Source organism: Empidonax traillii, unplaced genomic scaffold (assembly GCF_003031625.1).
Source record: "Empidonax traillii isolate 1590-97213 ecotype Southwest subspecies unplaced genomic scaffold, ASM303162v1 scaffold29:size1973556, whole genome shotgun sequence".
NCBI classification, from domain to species: Eukaryota; Metazoa; Chordata; class Aves; order Passeriformes; family Tyrannidae; genus Empidonax; species Empidonax traillii.
In genome coordinates this window covers 82,630-100,746 of record NW_020955222.1, presented here as the reverse complement: position 1 = coordinate 100,746, position 18,117 = coordinate 82,630, and the positions used below count along the sequence as shown (strand labels likewise).

At 39.5% G+C, this 18,117-nt stretch overlaps 1 protein-coding gene across 1 annotated transcript; it reads right to left on the bottom strand.

Annotated features, from left to right (window-relative positions):
• Window positions 1–1,274: 1,274 nt before the first annotated feature.
• Window positions 1,275–13,806, bottom strand: CDC20B (cell division cycle 20B). The gene is given in 8 exon segments (XM_027910607.1): window positions 1,275–1,408; window positions 4,116–4,251; window positions 4,919–5,046; window positions 6,080–6,142; window positions 6,145–6,282; window positions 6,996–7,048; window positions 9,259–9,361; window positions 13,776–13,806. Coding segments are annotated over 8 exon segments (786 nt in total).
• Window positions 13,807–18,117: the final 4,311 nt, after the last annotated feature.

Sequence of the window (18,117 nt, the reverse complement as noted above, 5' to 3'; positions counted from 1 at the left end):
ACAGTTTCACATTCATTTCCAGAGATAACTTCTGCCCCATCTATGTCTTTTCATGCATTTGACCACAGTATAATTTTTCATGGACTGACACTGCTCTACTCCCTTAATGTCCTATTCTTCCCCAGCTACAGGAAATATTCTAAATAAAATTTTCATTGGGGGAAAGAAAAAGCAAAAAAAAAAAAAAAATTCAAACATTATGATTCTCTGAGCTCACAGGGCTTTTAATATACAAATGCAAGAATGAAGCCTTACCTCTTGCCTCTCATCACTTCTAATAATGAAAGCAAAGCTCCAAAGATGTCTGTGAACAGAACACATTTTGAATACCACTACTGAGTTGCATCTGAATTGCTTCTGAGGACCAGTCCTGACATCTTTCCTTGGCTGTTGGCAGTGTACAAATCTTACATGGGCAGATGTCTGTTAAAGTCCAAGAGGTTTGGTCCTTGTGAGCATTAAATAAAAGTGCTGACAGCCAGAACTGAACTGGTACCCTTAAGGAATGAATGAACTAACAGTTGTGTTAGACCCAGTAAGCTTCTTTAACTTATCCATCTGGCTTCTTAACCTTTTGACTACGTAATTACTCATAATAATAGAACTATTGTGCAATTTTTTTATATTTTCAATGGTTGTCAAACATAGTAGTTGGATTTAAGGAAAGGAAAGCATTAAAAATGCAATAAAGACAGTCTCCTAATTAAGCTAGTTATCATTACCACTATGAAAACAGTAAAGAATTCCCAATAAATTTAGTTACAGTTACTTATTTAACCTAGACATCTAGAAATATTTACATATATTCTATACCATGATCTATGTGATACATAGAATATAGACCCCTGGACTAGTCTCTACTGATTCCAGTCTTTGAACAATTCAAGGCAATTTACATTAATTAGTATGTGGTTCTCAGTGGGGATGCCAAGATAATGTAAAATTTATTACAAGAATCAAAGCTAGAAGCAGGACCTAAGACTTTATGCTAGTACTTGCTGGTGGATTTGATCCATGTTTGCTAATTCAATGAAAAAATATGTGACATTGTTCTTTAGAGTTAGAATATTTTTCCTCTAGGGTAAGACAAGCTACTAACATTTCACATCATGGACAAATAAAGAAAATTATATTCTCTTAAATAAATTGTACTATCTTTTAACATATTTCCATTGGAAGGAAGACACGCCTTTTGAATTCTTGAATAGGTTAAATACATTAATCACTAGCTTTCAAGGAAAAGAAGTCATAAGAATGAGCTCAAATAACCATTGTTAAAAGGCCTTGCTGCTGTGTTTGCTCTCTACAGATTCTTGGCATTTCCACAGACACCATCCCATCCATGCAGCAGAAAGGAGCTTGTTCTGATATGGGCTAAGGGCTATATGCAAGACTCTCCTTTTGTGACCTGTATAATAAAATACGTACAAAAGAAAATGAAAGATACAGCAGAATTCTACACTGATTATGCCAGTCATTTTCACCAGCCCCACCCATACTATGGCTTGTTCCACTTTTACTGCTGCAGAAAAACATGCTGCATAGGATATGGGAAGCTAGGATTATTTGTTGAACATTTTCAGAGCTGAAGGCAATGTATTCTTATTAGAGACCAGGCTTTAACTGACAGAACTGAACCACACTGAGGGGATATTTCTGTCTAAGGAATATGCTGAACCTGAACTCTGGAGTCTCCACACATTTACAACATCTGTCTCATCTATATTTGGTAATGGCTCTCACTTCTGAGCTTTCCCATCTTGCTACACAGGCCTTGCAGACAGTTTGTAGCTGATCCAAAAATAATGAGAGTGTCTCCAACTACTTGGCTATTACAGTTAAGATCTTTTAATAGCGATCCCACTAAACCATCTGATGAAATTGTGTCTTGAGTTCATCTGCATTGGCAGTAAACCTTGGGTCTGTACACTGAAGGCAAGAAGCTCCCCCAGTCCAGCAGCACAAAGAATGTGCAAAGCTCATCAAGCTGGTTATAGAAGAACCTCCCTCAGCAGAAGCAACTGAATTTGAACCGAAGGCAGAAAGAGGCTGGTACTAAACTGAGACTGTTGAGAGCTGTATTTACCAAACAGCTCTGCTACACAACTCCTGTATCATCAATGCTAAGCAAACCCATGAGGTTTTTAGGCACACAGTGGTGTGAGAAATTTGAAGCCCTTTTCCTTGTTACTGCCCATTGGCTTCTCTATCTGGGTGAGTTACTGACAATCACATAGCTAAGCTAGTCACACAAGGGGAAACAAACGTTTCTGAGTCATAGTTTCTAAAAAGACCAGATGAACCGCATCCTAAAAGGAAGTGTGAAGGTAAGAAATCATGTCTGACCAACTTAAAAGAATCTGGGTGACCCATGTACTCCCATCACTTCTACCTGAGTTCTTCAGGAACACAAGAGGATTGCACTTGTCTAGCTCAAAATATTATGGGGATAAACAGGTGAGGAACTGGAAAGCCCTCTGAAACTGTGGTACTTACCACAATGGTACCTGATGAAGCCTTACAGGACTTTTGTAAATGGACGGAATACCCCAACTTGTGAAACTGCTGCAATGGCTCTTTGAAGACACTGTAACTAAAAGAAAATATCTGCTGTCCTGGTGCTGAGTAGTACATGTTCCTCCTAAGCTTTGTGACTTGAGTTTCAACACCACCATTAAATTATTTCAGCAGAGATTAATTTTCAGGTCAGGTTTTTCTCCTTCTCAAGTTATTGAAATGTATACAATCTTCACTATATATTTAGGACCATGAGTTTACAGCTCAGTGAATTCTGTGTCCATTCAGTGTCTATAATGAGCTTGAGATGTAGTCTTTGGAGGCATCCAAAACTTCCACAACACTGACTGAAATTTGGTTAATAGTCTAAGTCAAAAAGTTTTTTGAGTGAAGTTTTCTGGATTTATTTCATTGTTTCAAGATGACATTCAGGTCAAGTATTTTTCAAAGCAATTACATATCTTGCTTATATCTGTGTTCTTTGATCTACAGTAATTTTTCTAAGGGGAGAACATTTACAGCTAAAATTATTCTCTTTTTTCTTAATAAATTAATAGTTCTATAAGAAGTATCTCAAAAGTGGACTGAATGCTATAAAAATCTTTCAGTTATCATGTTCTGAATATGCTAAGTGACAGTCAATCTTAATTACTACAGTACTCAACCGGTGCTGATAGATCTTCATTGCTAGCTGAGGTCTTTAGCATTTGCAGGAGCATTAAACAACGAAAATCAGTTATAACTTATGTGATCATTTCTTTGGATGTAAAACTTCTGTGGTTAAGGGTGTCTCATGTTGACTTAGAACCATCTCATCCATCACAGTATATTTTGTGAGCATATTTTGATACATCCAAAATTTCTTCCAACATTAAATTGCTTATAGCAAGTTATTAAGAGTCTTCATAAGCAAGACTATGTCTGTGTAGCAATGACCTGGTCATTTTGTTCATGAATAGCAGCAGAAACAGAGAGGCTTACTAGCAAGGACCAACTTCTGTGTATAGTGGAGCCCTACAGCACCATATACAATACAGAGCTGCAAGGAAAGCAGCAGGTTACAAGGGAAACACTCTGCACCACATTGCTTCACAGCCAAAATCATTCCTTAAAACCCAGACAGCTCTAAATAACACATGGAGATTTGTTTTGAACATCATTTGGAAGCTGGTTCAGTATTCCTGCCTGATGAGCTGCAAAAGCAGTCACAGCTAGTTTTTATCACCTGGAGGGTCATCAACCTAGAATATACTGGAAGCAACCTGACATTAGCACATTCAGTCCAGACTTAATGAACCTTAGGAAGAAGAGGAAATACACAACCTGAATCTGGCACGGCCTTAGAAATTATAGGAAAGTATCCCATCATTAAAGCCAAGAACTTTCAGAGATGCAACCTGTATTATTATCTTTATATGTCAACCTTTACAACCCCACAGTCAGGACTGTGCACATGAACACATCTATATAGGCAGAGGGAGGATGGGAAGCTCTTTACTCTTTTCTTACACAAATGCATAAGGTACGCGCTTGCAAAATCACACTGATTAGACAGATAGACAACTGAAATAGTCAAAACTATTAACTGAAACACTTGCCATAGCATTCTGGTGAATTGAAAAGCATAGGATATTTCCATATTTTTGTCTGATTTCCAAGAAGGCCTTGTCCCATCATCAGTTCACTGGTTTTGGGTAACCAGAGTAAGGAACAAATCCATTGAAATTTAAAATTCTGCCTTAGTTTTCAGAAAGGCTTAGCATACACCATTCAGAGACCTGAAATGTTATTTACAATGTTTAAACAAGCTACTGGGAAATACTCACAGCAGAATATTCACTTTTTTAGAAGGATCATTTAATTCCTTACAGCTCTTCAAAGTACAGTTTCCTTGTTGTCCTATCTAAATGTGGTGATAACCTATCAGTATAAAACCAAAGCCCTTAAAACACATCCCCAACTAAGTTGTAACAGCTCCAGCAAAGCAAAAGTTATGCTGCTTTACTACAGCTAAGAACCTGTTCCTCTGTCTCCTAATATTCAAACTCTTACACCTCTCCTCACTCCTATGCTCTGGGAATTTTTTCTCCCTTTCAACATTCTCTTCACATGAAGAGATTTGGCCAAAACTATTATTACCAGTAAGGAAATAAGATCTGAAGTGTGAATATCTCCTCCTCAATCACTTAGGTATGCAGATAGAAGTGGTGAATGAGAAACAACAAACAGCTTCTGAATCCAATCACACACTACAGTGCTGAATGCAGCACAACTGCACATCCAGGGAAAATCCTGCTGTTCCTGTGACTGCAGAACCACCCTCCTAGTCAACTGGAGTTTGCCAGATGAGCACAGCTATACAAAAACATAGCCTAAGTAGGTAGACATTTCATAATTTCACCTGAGAATCTGTAGCTGCACTTTGGATAACTTCCCCACATTTTATTTCCCAGACAATGAAAATGCCATTTTTCATTCCACCTCCTGTGGTAGGGACTTTAGTCTGCCAAGGGCACCAGTTTATAGTCTAAAAAATAAAAAAGATAACAAATGACAGAACAGACTAGGAGGTTAGCTGGAAAAACAGAGCAGTTTTATCTTAGTTGGAAAAATGAACTACAACAAGCACCCAGAACGTACACAGAGTGCAGAGTAGGATCCCAAAACTTCAAATGATGCTTCCCTTTGCCATTGCTTCACAGTAGCCTACACAGTTCCATATATCCTCATAAAACTCAAGCTTCCCTTCTTATCCTTAACAAGTCACAGACTTACATCTCAATATTACAAGAACCCAGAAGTATGAAGTCATGCTGCCTCAGCCAACCCACCACAGAAGTCTAAGCAAAGTGACCTATGGGGCTTACAAGAGTCCTAGTTTCTTCTGGAACATTTCCAGGATATGCCTAAGGCCCAGAATCTACTTGAAAAAATGCTTCTCAGAACTGAATTCCACCTCTTACAATAAACTTTTCTGGCCCCTTAACCCTAGCAGTTCAGGCCAACCTCAGACTCTTTTGTAAGGATAAAAGGCTTATAAATGCTAGACTCCCCTACCTCTTACTGGTAATACCTGACCTATCTTCCAAACAGACAGAGACTTAATGAAGAACCCCAAATAATTTCATTTAGAATTTCCTTCTTCAGATTATTTGACACCAACAACAACATGAAAATATGGGCAGGAGGGCAAAAGACACCTCATGTATTAAATTAATTGCAGCAAAAACTCCCAAGACCAAAATGTCTTGTTTGCAAACTTGTGAGTATTGCACCACCAAACTTTTCTGTGCAAGGTAAGTAGATAGAGGAGAACATGGTAAAATTTATTTCTGTTTGCCAATAGATTTACAAGGGCCTTCTAATCCAGTAAAATTTCCTAATGAAAATCCTAGCAAACTTATCTATGAGGAGAACTGGTCTTAAAGTTAACTGCATCACAGACAGAAGAAACTAATAGATATCAGTGAGATAATTTGAAAAATTTTTCTAACTGTCCACATCAACAATGTGCTTTCATGAGAACTAATAAAGAAAAACAGACATTCCTTCTTCATATTCCTTAACTGCAGAGGAATAGGTATGGTTTTCAGTGGCCGTGACTGCAATTTTCCACTAGGGTCATAGGCCAGATATTCAGTATACCACCACTAGACCCACCTGCCAGCAACTGGTTGGTTAGTAACCATTTCAGGCTGCAAATGCCTCGTTTGTTCTGGTAAAAAGTAACAACATGGTGGGGAACATCATGGTGATGAATAGAAACTAGTCATTAACCACTTTAGATAAGAAAAGATAGCATGGGTTTAATGATAAAGAAGACAAGCTTCTTTGTCACACTGATGTTTCTTCAGTGGTTTCAGAAGCAAACCACATCAGAGTGAAATGAGTCTGCAGAACAATAGTATTTCAGTAAAAGGAAACTCAAGCCAACTATCAGAAAGTAAAGGTGGCTGACAACAAAAAGGAGCCAAGCAGCCATTCCTTTCCAGCCAGGCAGAATACCTGTTGTCCCTCACAGTTTCATTTCCATGAGGACACATCACACTGTATGCCACTAATCTGCACCCTGTTCAACTGTCAAGCCATTTAATGTAAACTATTTCCTGTTTTTCGTGAATTTTTTTTTGTAAGATGGTTCTTGCCAAGGCCAGGTATGACTCTACACCCAAGAAAAAGACAGTGTGAAAACTCCACTGTGCTGGGAAAGGGCTTACTAGCAAGTAACTGTGTTCTTCCCTTATCTCCTTTCTCCCTCTCACTCCAAGGCTTCCAGAAAATCTGCACAGCTTGCTACTGTTACACTAATTGCCTATTAGGAAATGGATGCATGGTTCTACAACCAGTATCATCAGTCTACTAAGGGAAAAAAAAGGAAGGAATACCTTGTGTGGTAGCACAGCTACTGTTACAGCTTAGCTCCTAGATATGCATTTTACACATCAATAATGGAGTCAAACTGAAAATATTAAAAGTACCTTGCGCTGTATTTTCTTTTCCTGTCTTTCTATGGATATTACTTACATTAAAACTAGGATAAAACAGAAGAGCTTCCTACTGGAAATTCACAATTACAGCTAATATGGTGACACTGACATAAAATCAGCAAGTTCACTACCACCTTCATGGGTATTTGAGAAACAGAATCTGACATTACTGCCAGAGATTAATTTACAGTGTTAAGAACTGGAGACTTTCTCCTACTGGTTCTACAAGATTTTTCAGATATGTGCTGAGTGATTTGGAAGAAAAATCACACAAAACTGACTTATTAAAAGAAATGTCATTGTGTTGTGCTTGTATAGTGGACTAGTCAAGTTCTTGAAGATCACACAAGCATGGAAGATTCCAACAAGCAGCTCTCCAGTGAATGTTAAGCACATCTTCATAGAAAATACATATGCAACTACATGGGTATGTGTGCATTATCATTTGCCTCCTGAAGATTTATATAGAATTTTTCTACTAAATAATGATAAGAAAATCTAACCTAGTGAGTTAGACCCCTAGATGAGGGGGTCTAGATGAGGAGGACCTTGTTTTCCCCACTGCAGCTTTGCATTAGTGGGTAGAAAGCAGTTTGTATGAAACCCAAGTTTTGGCAGCTGTGAGCAGTTTTCACACAGATCAGCGCTGTCTTTCCAGCATTCCCCCTGCATCAGTAGGCTAGGGATGGGCAAGAACTTGGGAGGGGACAGAGCTGGGACAGTTGACCCAAACTAATTAGCTAGTTATTCAGCTGTATCCTTGTACCTCACTCCACCTGGCAGACCTAATACAATCAAAATCCAGAGCAACTTGTGAAATCAAAGTTAAACCACCACTAATGTTCCTATTCAGAAATACTAGTTTCATTTTGAGTTTAATAATAAAATCAGTACTCCCTTGCTATTATTTTCACACTTAAATAAAACAAAATACTATCATATGATTTTAAAATCACAAAAGCATCCATCATAAACAAGTCTAATCTCAAGCCCTTGGAGTGTGAGTCAAAGATCTAAAACAGAAAGTGGGATGAAAAAAATACACAAAAGAGTACATTTGTTCTTTCTCATCTGAGTGCACAAACTGAAATCACCATCATCATCATCATCGTGGCTAGGCTTCACAAACGAAGATTTGAGAAGGGTTCTACCCACGCTTGCTACAAGCATGCTGGTGGCTAAAAAGGCCAATGCGAGATAGACAAGTCCGGTTGCAGAACATACAGCAGAAAGACTCCCCAGGTGATATCGACAAGACGTGATTCTTTCTGCGTTGTCTTTTCTCCTCGAGAGTGATCCTGCGTGTGTTCTCAAAAGCAGCAGCAGCGTTATAGATGTTGTGCCTCCAGGCCTCTCAGTTGGAGGCCAGGGTAGACCAATGGTGGTGATCAATACAGCCAAGGCTGAGAGATTGTTTCAGGCAGTCCTTGTATCTCCTCTTCGGAGCTCCTCTCTTTCAGCAGCCAGTGGTAAGTTCCCCATAGAGCACAATCTTAGGGAGGCGATGGTCCTGCATCCTGGAGACTGCCCTGCCCAAAGCAGCTGAGTTCTCAGCAGCATGGCCTCAATGCTCGTGACTGCTGCCTGTTCAAGGACAGACGTGTTGGTCACATAGTCAGTACAGTGGATGTTTAGGATTGTACGGAGGCAGCGCTGATGGAAGCGTTCTAAGAGACGCAAGTGGTGGCAGTAAATGACCCATGATTCAGACCTATATAAAAGAGCAGATAGTACAATGGCTCTATATAAATATAAATACTGATCTTTGTACTTTTCTTCAGTTGCAGATACACAGGAGAGGTGTGCAACTCTTAACAATTCTGTTTCACTGAGCATCTGAGCAGACAGATTCAGTCTTGATATCAACAGAGGGCCATTTAAACTACATACTGTCTCCCCAGCACTGGGCAGCCCATGATTTTTGGAGTTCAGACCCACTGGAGATAACTCAATTTCAAGATCGGGCTTTGCACAAAACTAGAGTTACAGCTTCCAAATCCAACTGAAATTCTGCAAGCGGTAACACAGTTTTCTGGAAGGAGAGTAAGAAGCAGGGACTAAAGAGGCAGGTTAAATCCCCTTTGACTGCTTTCCTGCCACAGAGTAAATCTATGTATGATTTCTGAGGTATGGGATTAATAGAAGGACAGGAAAATCAATTTGAACAAAGCCAAGAAGAACAGCTAAAATGAATTGGACGTTTGTCCAAGTAGAAAGAGCAAGACTCTTTCTGGGAATATACTGTGCTACTCACCTGCTCAGAATATAACGATTCTAGTTCAGAGCTCCAATTACAGACAGGTGGCCAAACATATTTTTCTACCTATTTCTTGTTTCAATCTCCCTCAAGTGCCAATCTAAAATAAACAAGAAATGTGACATTAAAAAAAAAAAAAGTTCCCTTGCCACTGCCCAGTTCTGAATTCACATATGGACAATCCAAAGTTCATTTATTTCACAAGTAAGACAATAAGTATTTCAGAATTTTGACACCTATATCAGTGATATTGAAGTCAGACAGGATTGCAGGGGATGCACATCTGTGAGTTTGAAGCTCTTTATTTACATGTTAGTATTTGGAAGTTCATACATGGAAGCACTGGCCTTCACTACCTTCATATTGCTGACTGGCAACTGCAACAGGTAGGTCCACGTATTATCTAACACATAATTTTTCACAGGAAAAATTGTTACCAGCAAAACTTTTCATATGTGCTCTCCTACTTCAAACCACTCCCTCCCCCCATATAGTAATTATCTTTTTTTGCTTTCCTGTGTTTATTTCCCCAAAAAAAGTCTCCTCCCTCAACACCTAACCACAGGAAAAGGTTTTTAAAACACACGTACTTTGATCACACCACACTAAGCTCGTGACAGAACATTAACGAGAAACAAAAGCAAGTACAATATGGGCAAGAAAAAGAGTCATCCTTTGTGGTCATTATCTATGCTTCAAAGACTCCTAAACATAATAAAATTTTTTAAAAATGCCAGATCATTAGTACTATGTATCATTTAATGCTAGATTTTTATGTTTAAGAAATTATATTGCTGTAGAATGCAGAGTAGAATGATGGAGACTCACATTTTTGCAAATTTTGTCCATATTTTAACTTCCTATTTTAAATTATGCTCCAGAGGGGAGTAAATAGTATGAGTATTAAAAGTTTCAAGGGCAGAAGATGTTACTCGTCTCTACAACTAACCTCTGTTCAAAAAAAAATCAACACTGAAAAAGTTTTTTTACTTTGTAGATTAAATACACACATAAACATCCTATATGAAAGTCCAGTGACAAACTGTGGAGAACTTATTTCATGCAATCCTTCCCTACTCTGTGCTGAACCTTGTCTCCTAATCCAAAATTCAGTTTTGACAGACAACAAGTGTTTCCCTCCCTCTCAGCTGTGATACTCCCTCCTTCTGAAGACGAGCAAGAAGCACAATAGGGTGATTTTCTTCCGTCTCTAAAATGTTTTTCAGTTAAAAAATTAGGCAGGTTTTCAGGAAGGACTTCAGATCTGGCCAATGGGATATGTAGCACTGCATTCTAACCCTAAAAAGGTCTAACAACAGTAAAATGGGATTTGGTTTAAAGAAAAACCTGTACTTTTAATTTCTAGACTTTTCATTATGTTTGGAAAATTTTACAAAGCCTTCTTGAACCCAACAAAGTAAGATAATTCAGGAAAATTAGGCATTTAATTGTCATATTTGATGAATAGCAACACTTCTGAAACACTGAAAATGTTTTTCTTCTTCAACACTTGTAGCTGGCATTGCACAGTGAAATAATAACAGATTAAATCATCTCTGTAACTCATTTCAGATTTTTGCTCTCTCATCAGTAATTCGTATACCCCAAAGTATAGGAATACCTGAATTATTTCACAGGTTATCTGTTCAGATTCCCTGTTTCCAAATCACTTCCTAATTCACTCCCTTATGTTCATTCATTCCTAGGATACTTTATGGAGCAAAATAATCAACTCCCCCCCACAGATGAAACCAGAGGCAGTGCTGGGGACAGTTTGTTCCAGTTATCTTTTCCTACAGGTTAGAACAACAAGGCTCCACAATCTCTGCATGTCTTGCACTTTCATGTCCATATGATACATATCCTCTCCCATTCTGCAGCACAACCCAATACTATTTGTAGGATCCTGGAACAGAAAAGCAGAGAGGAAACTAACATTTTAGGGCCATCAGTGCATCTGATTGGACCCAAAAGATAGCCAGGTAAAATGCTAGGGTTTAACTACATTGAAAGAGCTGGAATACTATCTGCTCAGAGGTTGTAAGAGCTCTTGAAAGAAGCCCTGAGCAGTTAAATCTCAGCCACTTCTTATTATTCTTTAACACTTGCTGGAATAATTAGAAGCACCTTTCCAATGTAGATGCAAATTTCACTTTCTTGGTATTCATTGTGCCTGAAAATGTTTGCTCTGTACACACACCTTTCCAGATGCAATCGGCATTTTCACAGACCTTCACACTACCATGCCCTTCAATGCTATATCCAACCTCTTGGACCATTGGAAGCTAGAAGCACTTTTCTGCCAATATGCGACTCAATTAAGAATTGTTGTAAAACATATTTAATTAGCATGGATGACACCAGTCCCATCAAAGAACTCAACACTCATTATAAGAAAGCTTCGAAAGAGTTTGTATCTGAGATGAGAGATCAACAGCAAATGCAGAATACCAGTGCAGAATACCAACGCAGAATACATGTGCTCTAACTTCAGAGACTTGAGACATCTTTCCTCCCATAAAACACCAATTCACTACTAATGATCACACAAATTTAACAAAGCTGTTTGAACAAGGCCACTTTACCAGAGAAAGAAGTTCCAGGCCTGTACATCTGGAGCAGCTACAACAGGTCACCTGCCAAACCTTACTGCCCTCTTGTCCTCTTCTGTATAGGCACTTGGGCTGATGCTGCCAGCTTACCACGTAGCCAACAAGTCTTTGAAGGATGATCAGTTTTGTGGTGCATACACTGCAGGGCCATTGATTCCAGCATGAGACCTACTGGATATTAGAGTCCCTCAAAGCAGCGTCCCAGACACTGGACTCCATGATACCATTCCTTAAACCAACATTACAATATGAAACTGAAAATAGGTACAAGTTATCTCCAAGGAATGAGATCTTCTAAATTCCATTATCATTTCCTTTGGTACCAAAGAAACAGATGATGAAGCAAAAATGAAAAAACGGAGATCTGAATTGTTACTGGATTTTTTTTTTTTTTTTTTTTTTTTTTTTTTTTTTTTTTTTTTTTTTTTTTTTTTTTTTTTTTTTTTTTAAATAATTAGCTGAGGTCTTCAATCAAGATTTGGACAAAGGCCCAGATCAGCTCACATGGGACACGACCATAGCTACCAGTTCCTAGTAATGTTCATTTCTTCACAATGTTCACTGAGATTAATGCTCTGACATCAGTTCTCTGCTTATTCTGTAATTCTTTGTTTACAGTAATGTGGAAATGCAGCTGATGTTTTCACCAGCCACTCAAAATCAGTAAATTCTTTCTCCAATGTCTGTGAAATCCACCTTTCCAAGCACAATCTGTGTTACTCTTCTTCAAAACCCTGCTACAATCATGACAAGAAATGTCTTAGAAAAAATATAACTGGGAGAAAAAGTAAGTGTTTCTTCTTTATATATTCCATCTGTTCTACGGTGGGCCTTCAGCTTTGAGAAGCATTTTCTGTAAGACTTACACAGACTACTTGGCAGAAAGCTAATCACATAGCTTGGATCTGTGTCCTTCTAAAATAAGTGCAGACATTTCTGTGGAAAACTCATTGTGTATACAAGGAAGTAATATTTTGGCCCGCAGAGAGACCACACGCATTCACTGATATGTGAGAAGATTTTATTCTCAATGGATCCCATCCCTTTATCCTACTAGGCAACACAAAGTAAATAGTCATTAATTTCTATATCTAAGATTAACAGATTTTTGTAAGCATTTAGCCAGGACTGACTTTCAAATGGTTTTAGGAAGAACTTAGGTTTTGGTCATGCCACCATGTATCACCAAGACCCCCATACCACAATTCAGAAAATGGTTGTGGTTCTTGATGTAGAACTCTGAATATTTTAGCTCTAACTCAACTCCTACTTGTAAGTTACAGTTGAGTTCTAGGTTTACATAGAATCATAGAATATCCTGAGCTGGGAGGATCACTGAGTCCAATGCATGGCCCTGCGCAGCACAATACCAAGAATAACACCATGTGCATGAGAGCATTGTCCAAACGCTTCTAGAACTCTGTCAGGCTTGGTGCTGTGACCACTTCCCTGAGGAGCCTGTTCCACTGCCCAGTCATCCTCTGAGTGAAGAACCTTTTCCTAACATCCAGCCTAAACTTCCCCTAAAACAGCTTTGGGCCGTGTCCTTGGGTCCCGTCACTTTTCACCAGAGTAAGGGACAGTGAGGGACAGTGCCTGTCCCTCCACTTCCCCTCATAAGGAAGTTGTAGACTGCAAAGAAGTCTCTCTTGGTGTCCTCTCTCAGTGTCTTCTTCTCCAGGCTGAACAAACCAAGTGACCTCAGCCATGCTTTATGCAGCTTCCCCTCTAGGCCTTCTTTGTAGAGTGAGTCACTTCACTGTAGGGATGAAAGAATGACACACAGTCCTGTATTGGGAACAGTGCTGTTTAATATCCCCATCAACAGCATAGACAATGGGACTGAGTGCACCCTCACCAAATTTGCAGATGACACCAAGCCTAGTGGTGCAGTTAACTTACCTGAAATACAGGATGACATCCAGAGGGACATGGACAAGCTTAAAAGTGAGTTCATGGGAACCTCATGAGGTACAACAACGTCAAGTACAACATCGTGCACAAAGGTCAGGGCAACCCCCAGTATCAAGAAAGGCTGGGGAATGAACAGGTTGAAAGCAGTCCTGCCCAGAAGGACTTGAGGGTACCAAAGGGTGAAAAGCTGGACATGTGCTGGAAACGGGTTATGGCCCATAAAACCAACTGTATCCTGGGCTGCATAAAAACCACACGGCCAGCAAATCAAGGGAGGTGATTCTGTCTCTATTCCACTTTGGCAAGACCCCACCTGGAGTGCTATGTGCAGGTCTGGGCCCCTCAGATCAAGAAAGACATGGAGTTGTTGGAGTGGGCCCAGAGCACAGCCACCGAAGTGATCAGAGGGCTGGAGCACTGTTCTCTGAGGACAGGCTGAGAGAGTTATGGTTGTTCAGCCTGGAGAAGAGAAAGGCTCTGGAGAGACCTTATTTTGACCTTTCAATACTTACAGGGGGCAGACAAGAAAGATAAGCACAGACTTTTTAGCAGGCCCTGTTGTGATGGCACAATGGGTAACGGGTTTAAACTAAAAGAGGACAGACTGATACTAGATATAAGGAAGAGATTTTTTACAGTGAGTGACACATTGAAATAGGTTCCCCAGAGCAGGGGATGGAGCAGGAATGCTCCATTCCTGTAAACACTCAAGGCCAGATTGGACCTGATCTAGTTGAAGATGTCCCTGCTCATTGCAGGGGCTTTTGGACTAAATGACTTTTAAAAGTCCCATCCAACCCAAGCTATTCTATGACTCTATGATTAAGAGTGAATAAATAACATGTACTCATCTTCTAAAAGATTTTACACTTTAAGGAAAAATGTTTTACATACATTGCTTCATAGAAAATGCTTCTCCTCTCACCACAAAAAAAAGTTATGTTCAATTTCTCTGTTGGCTAGATTTACTTAGGATTATTAAACCAATTGAGTTGTGTATTCTAATACTTCTAAAATACACAGACTCTCCAATCAGTTCATGAAGGGCAACAGGAAGAAAGAAATCACTGCTGTTGAAAGGACGATTTTCCAGACTGTTTTGTTTATTAAGAGAAGAAAATTATTGTCCCAAGGATCAGGTTGCCTGGAGTGATACAAAATTGTTTTTTTTCCAACATCCAATGATACTCAAGAGTGCAATTATTACAAAGTGTCAGCCAACAAGCCTGTTATGCCATCTGTCCTGACACTACCTCCTTCTCCCAGAAGCTGAGCTTAATACCCTCATAGAAACTTCTCAAGTATATAAATTTAAGATTATAATTTAGGGCATTAAGAATGCATCTCTGAAGCAACCTTACTTAACAGTTATGGTCGAAAAAAAAATTAATGCAGAAACAGCTATTAGCATTTTCAGTACTGACCTTGCCACTGATGCCATCCAAGAAAGGAAAGGATAAGAAAAACCGTGGTCACTGAATAAAAAAATATGACTTAATATATGAACAGTCACAAGGAAATAGCAAGAAAAAAGAGAGGTGGGTTTGAGTGTAATGTTATGGTAATAGATTTTTTAAGTACCATCATGTTTCACTAAGTACCATCATGTTTCACATGAGAAATCAGTTTTCACATTAGTGAAGAGAACCAAGTGGGTGGGGAGAGAACATGGATTTATGTTCCAAAAAGGAATGGATAATGCCTAAAAAAAAGAAGAATGGTGTGTCAGTCTTCACTAAGAAAAAATAACTGATAAGGTGTACAGCAATAGAAAACAACACCTAAATGGGAAATTATCTGAGCTCTTTGTTTCACATTAGGCAGACTCCATGTGTTCTCTCACCGTTGACCAAGAATCTGACCACTTACTGTCATGATAAAAAACATATTCTCAAAATCTACTTCTTGGTAATTTTTTCATAGCACCTCATTCTGTTTACATGACAAAATGAACAGCTACATCCTGCCAAACTGAAGCAATTATCTTCTTCACACACAGTGGTTATTAAGGCAAGTGGAAAACTGAGTCATTCATGCTTTTCATGCGTAATTCTTACAACACACGCTTTCCCTCAGAAATAACAAACCCATCTTGAGGGTTTCACTAGTCTAGTTTTAATTTTGCTTTGCAGAATGATAGTCTGGAGAAAGGAGAGTGAACTTGAATCAAATAAATTACAAAGAAATTGCTCCTGACTTTCTTGTAGCAGACATTTCCTCAGTGGACCTTTTTTTGTTACTGTTTTCCATGTCAACAAGGTATTATCCTCATAACATATTCCAGGCCAAAAACAAGGTAAAATACTATATCAGAAAAACAAATATTCTACCTATATATTTGAATGCTACACTATTCACCTGTTTCTTTTCTATTTCAGCTCTCCTGTTATTCCTTCCTTCCAAAGCTTTTGCAGCATGACTGTTGGATAAAGTCACAAGAGTTTTCATGATGGAGAGTTTCTTAGACACCTGACAACAATTGGGCAAACAATTTTAATTGAAACAATTCCTTAAAAAAAAAAAGATATAGAGAGGTATTTGTCAAGTACTTTTCAGGATAATACTGACTGTACAATAGCAGTACTCTAAAGGCAGATTTGACACACTAATAGGGACAGTGCAAATACTGACATTTGAATCAGTAACCCTGGTTTCCTTTTGTGAATGAAGAGAAAGAGACATTTCTACAGCACTATTCATCTTATTCTAAAAGAGGTGTCTGGAAAAAAGTCAGATTGATCACTCCCTGTATAAAGAATGCCTGTTTATTACTGCATGTCATATCCAGCCTTAGATTTATTGACACCAGGTCATTCCCCATAGGAAATTAATATCTGATTTCCCACAACCATACAGGCTTTCACCACTGCTAGTAAAGATAGCATGCAGGACTTTTTGTTCTAGAAACTGAAGAAGGAAAGACTTCACACTGTCTTAGAACTTGAATTTCCTAGACATGTGCATGCATTATTCGAAAGTTCTGGTATTCTGCTTAGCAGAAAACAGAACACTTTCTGCAAATACCATAGGAACATATCCTGAACACTTACTCTCTAAATATTTCAATTATTAATCAAGAGGTCAACTGTGTTTAGATCTCTACATCTTCAAGAAAGTTCTTCTTGGACAGGCAACCTGCAAACCCTTCCCCACTTTACCCTAGCATTGCTTGAAGCAGAAGTCAGGACCCTCAAAGCTTATTCAACCTTTCTTCAGCTCCCTCTGTTGCTAATGGAGAGAAACAGCCTCCCCTAGACTCAGGTCTCCTCCAGACCAACTCAGAGTGCTGGAAGTTTGGTCTGTTTTCTGAACGGCCCTCAGGTAAGTGAGTTGAGTGTCAGTGTCCCTTGGCTGCTGTCCCTTTGTCAGTACATGAAACCTTAGGCATTGGAGGAGAAACAAGAATACAAGACAAGCTCCTCCTTCAGTGAGTATACACTACAGTAAATCCAGACCTGCAGACTGATCCAAGTTCTGCAGTTCCAGCTAAGTCTGCAGGAGCTGCACACAAGGCAGGAGAGAAGCAGAAGGAAGTGAAGGAGAGAAGCCTGTACAAGCTCCCTGCTCTCCTGTCAGTTATTGATAACTGTTCCAGCTATGAAACTGCTGCAATAGACCCTGTGCACTCTTACAGTCCAGTGAAACTTAGACCCATTTCAATACATCTTCCACCACAGAGGGAAAAAAGGTTGGTCTGCCAACAGGTATTGCTTGACTAGGGGTGAGACTTGCTTTTCTCTCCTTCCTTTCACCCTCCTCGATGTCAGCTGCCTGTGTGTTCTGCTGCCCTAAGCTGTCTGTGTGACCTGCTGCCATAGGCTGTCTGCACACTGGTGAGGGGAACCTTGGGCTGAGCTTTCCTCTCACAATAGCAGCATGGTCCTGCCAAGAGAATGACGGAATCACGGAATCAATTAGGTTGGAAAAGACCTCTGAGATCATTTAGTCTAACCAATAACTGAACTACCACGTCAACTACACCATGTCATGAAGTGCCAAATCCAGCCTTTCTCCTGGGCAGCCCATTCCAATCTTTAATCACCCTTTCTGTGAAGAGACTCCTCCTAATGTCAAACTTAACCCTCCCCTGGTGCAGCCTAAGATTGTGTCCTCTGATCCTGTCACTAGTTGCCTGGGAGAAGACACTGACGCCCATCTGGCTACAACATCCATTCAGGTAGTTGTACACAGCGATGAGGTTTCGCCTGAGCCTCCTCTTCTCCAGACTAAACAAACCCCAGCTCCCTCAGAAGGGACTGTGCTCATAGGACTTGTGCTCCAGAACCTTCACCGGCTTTGTTGCCCTTCTCTGCACTCACTCCAGCACCTG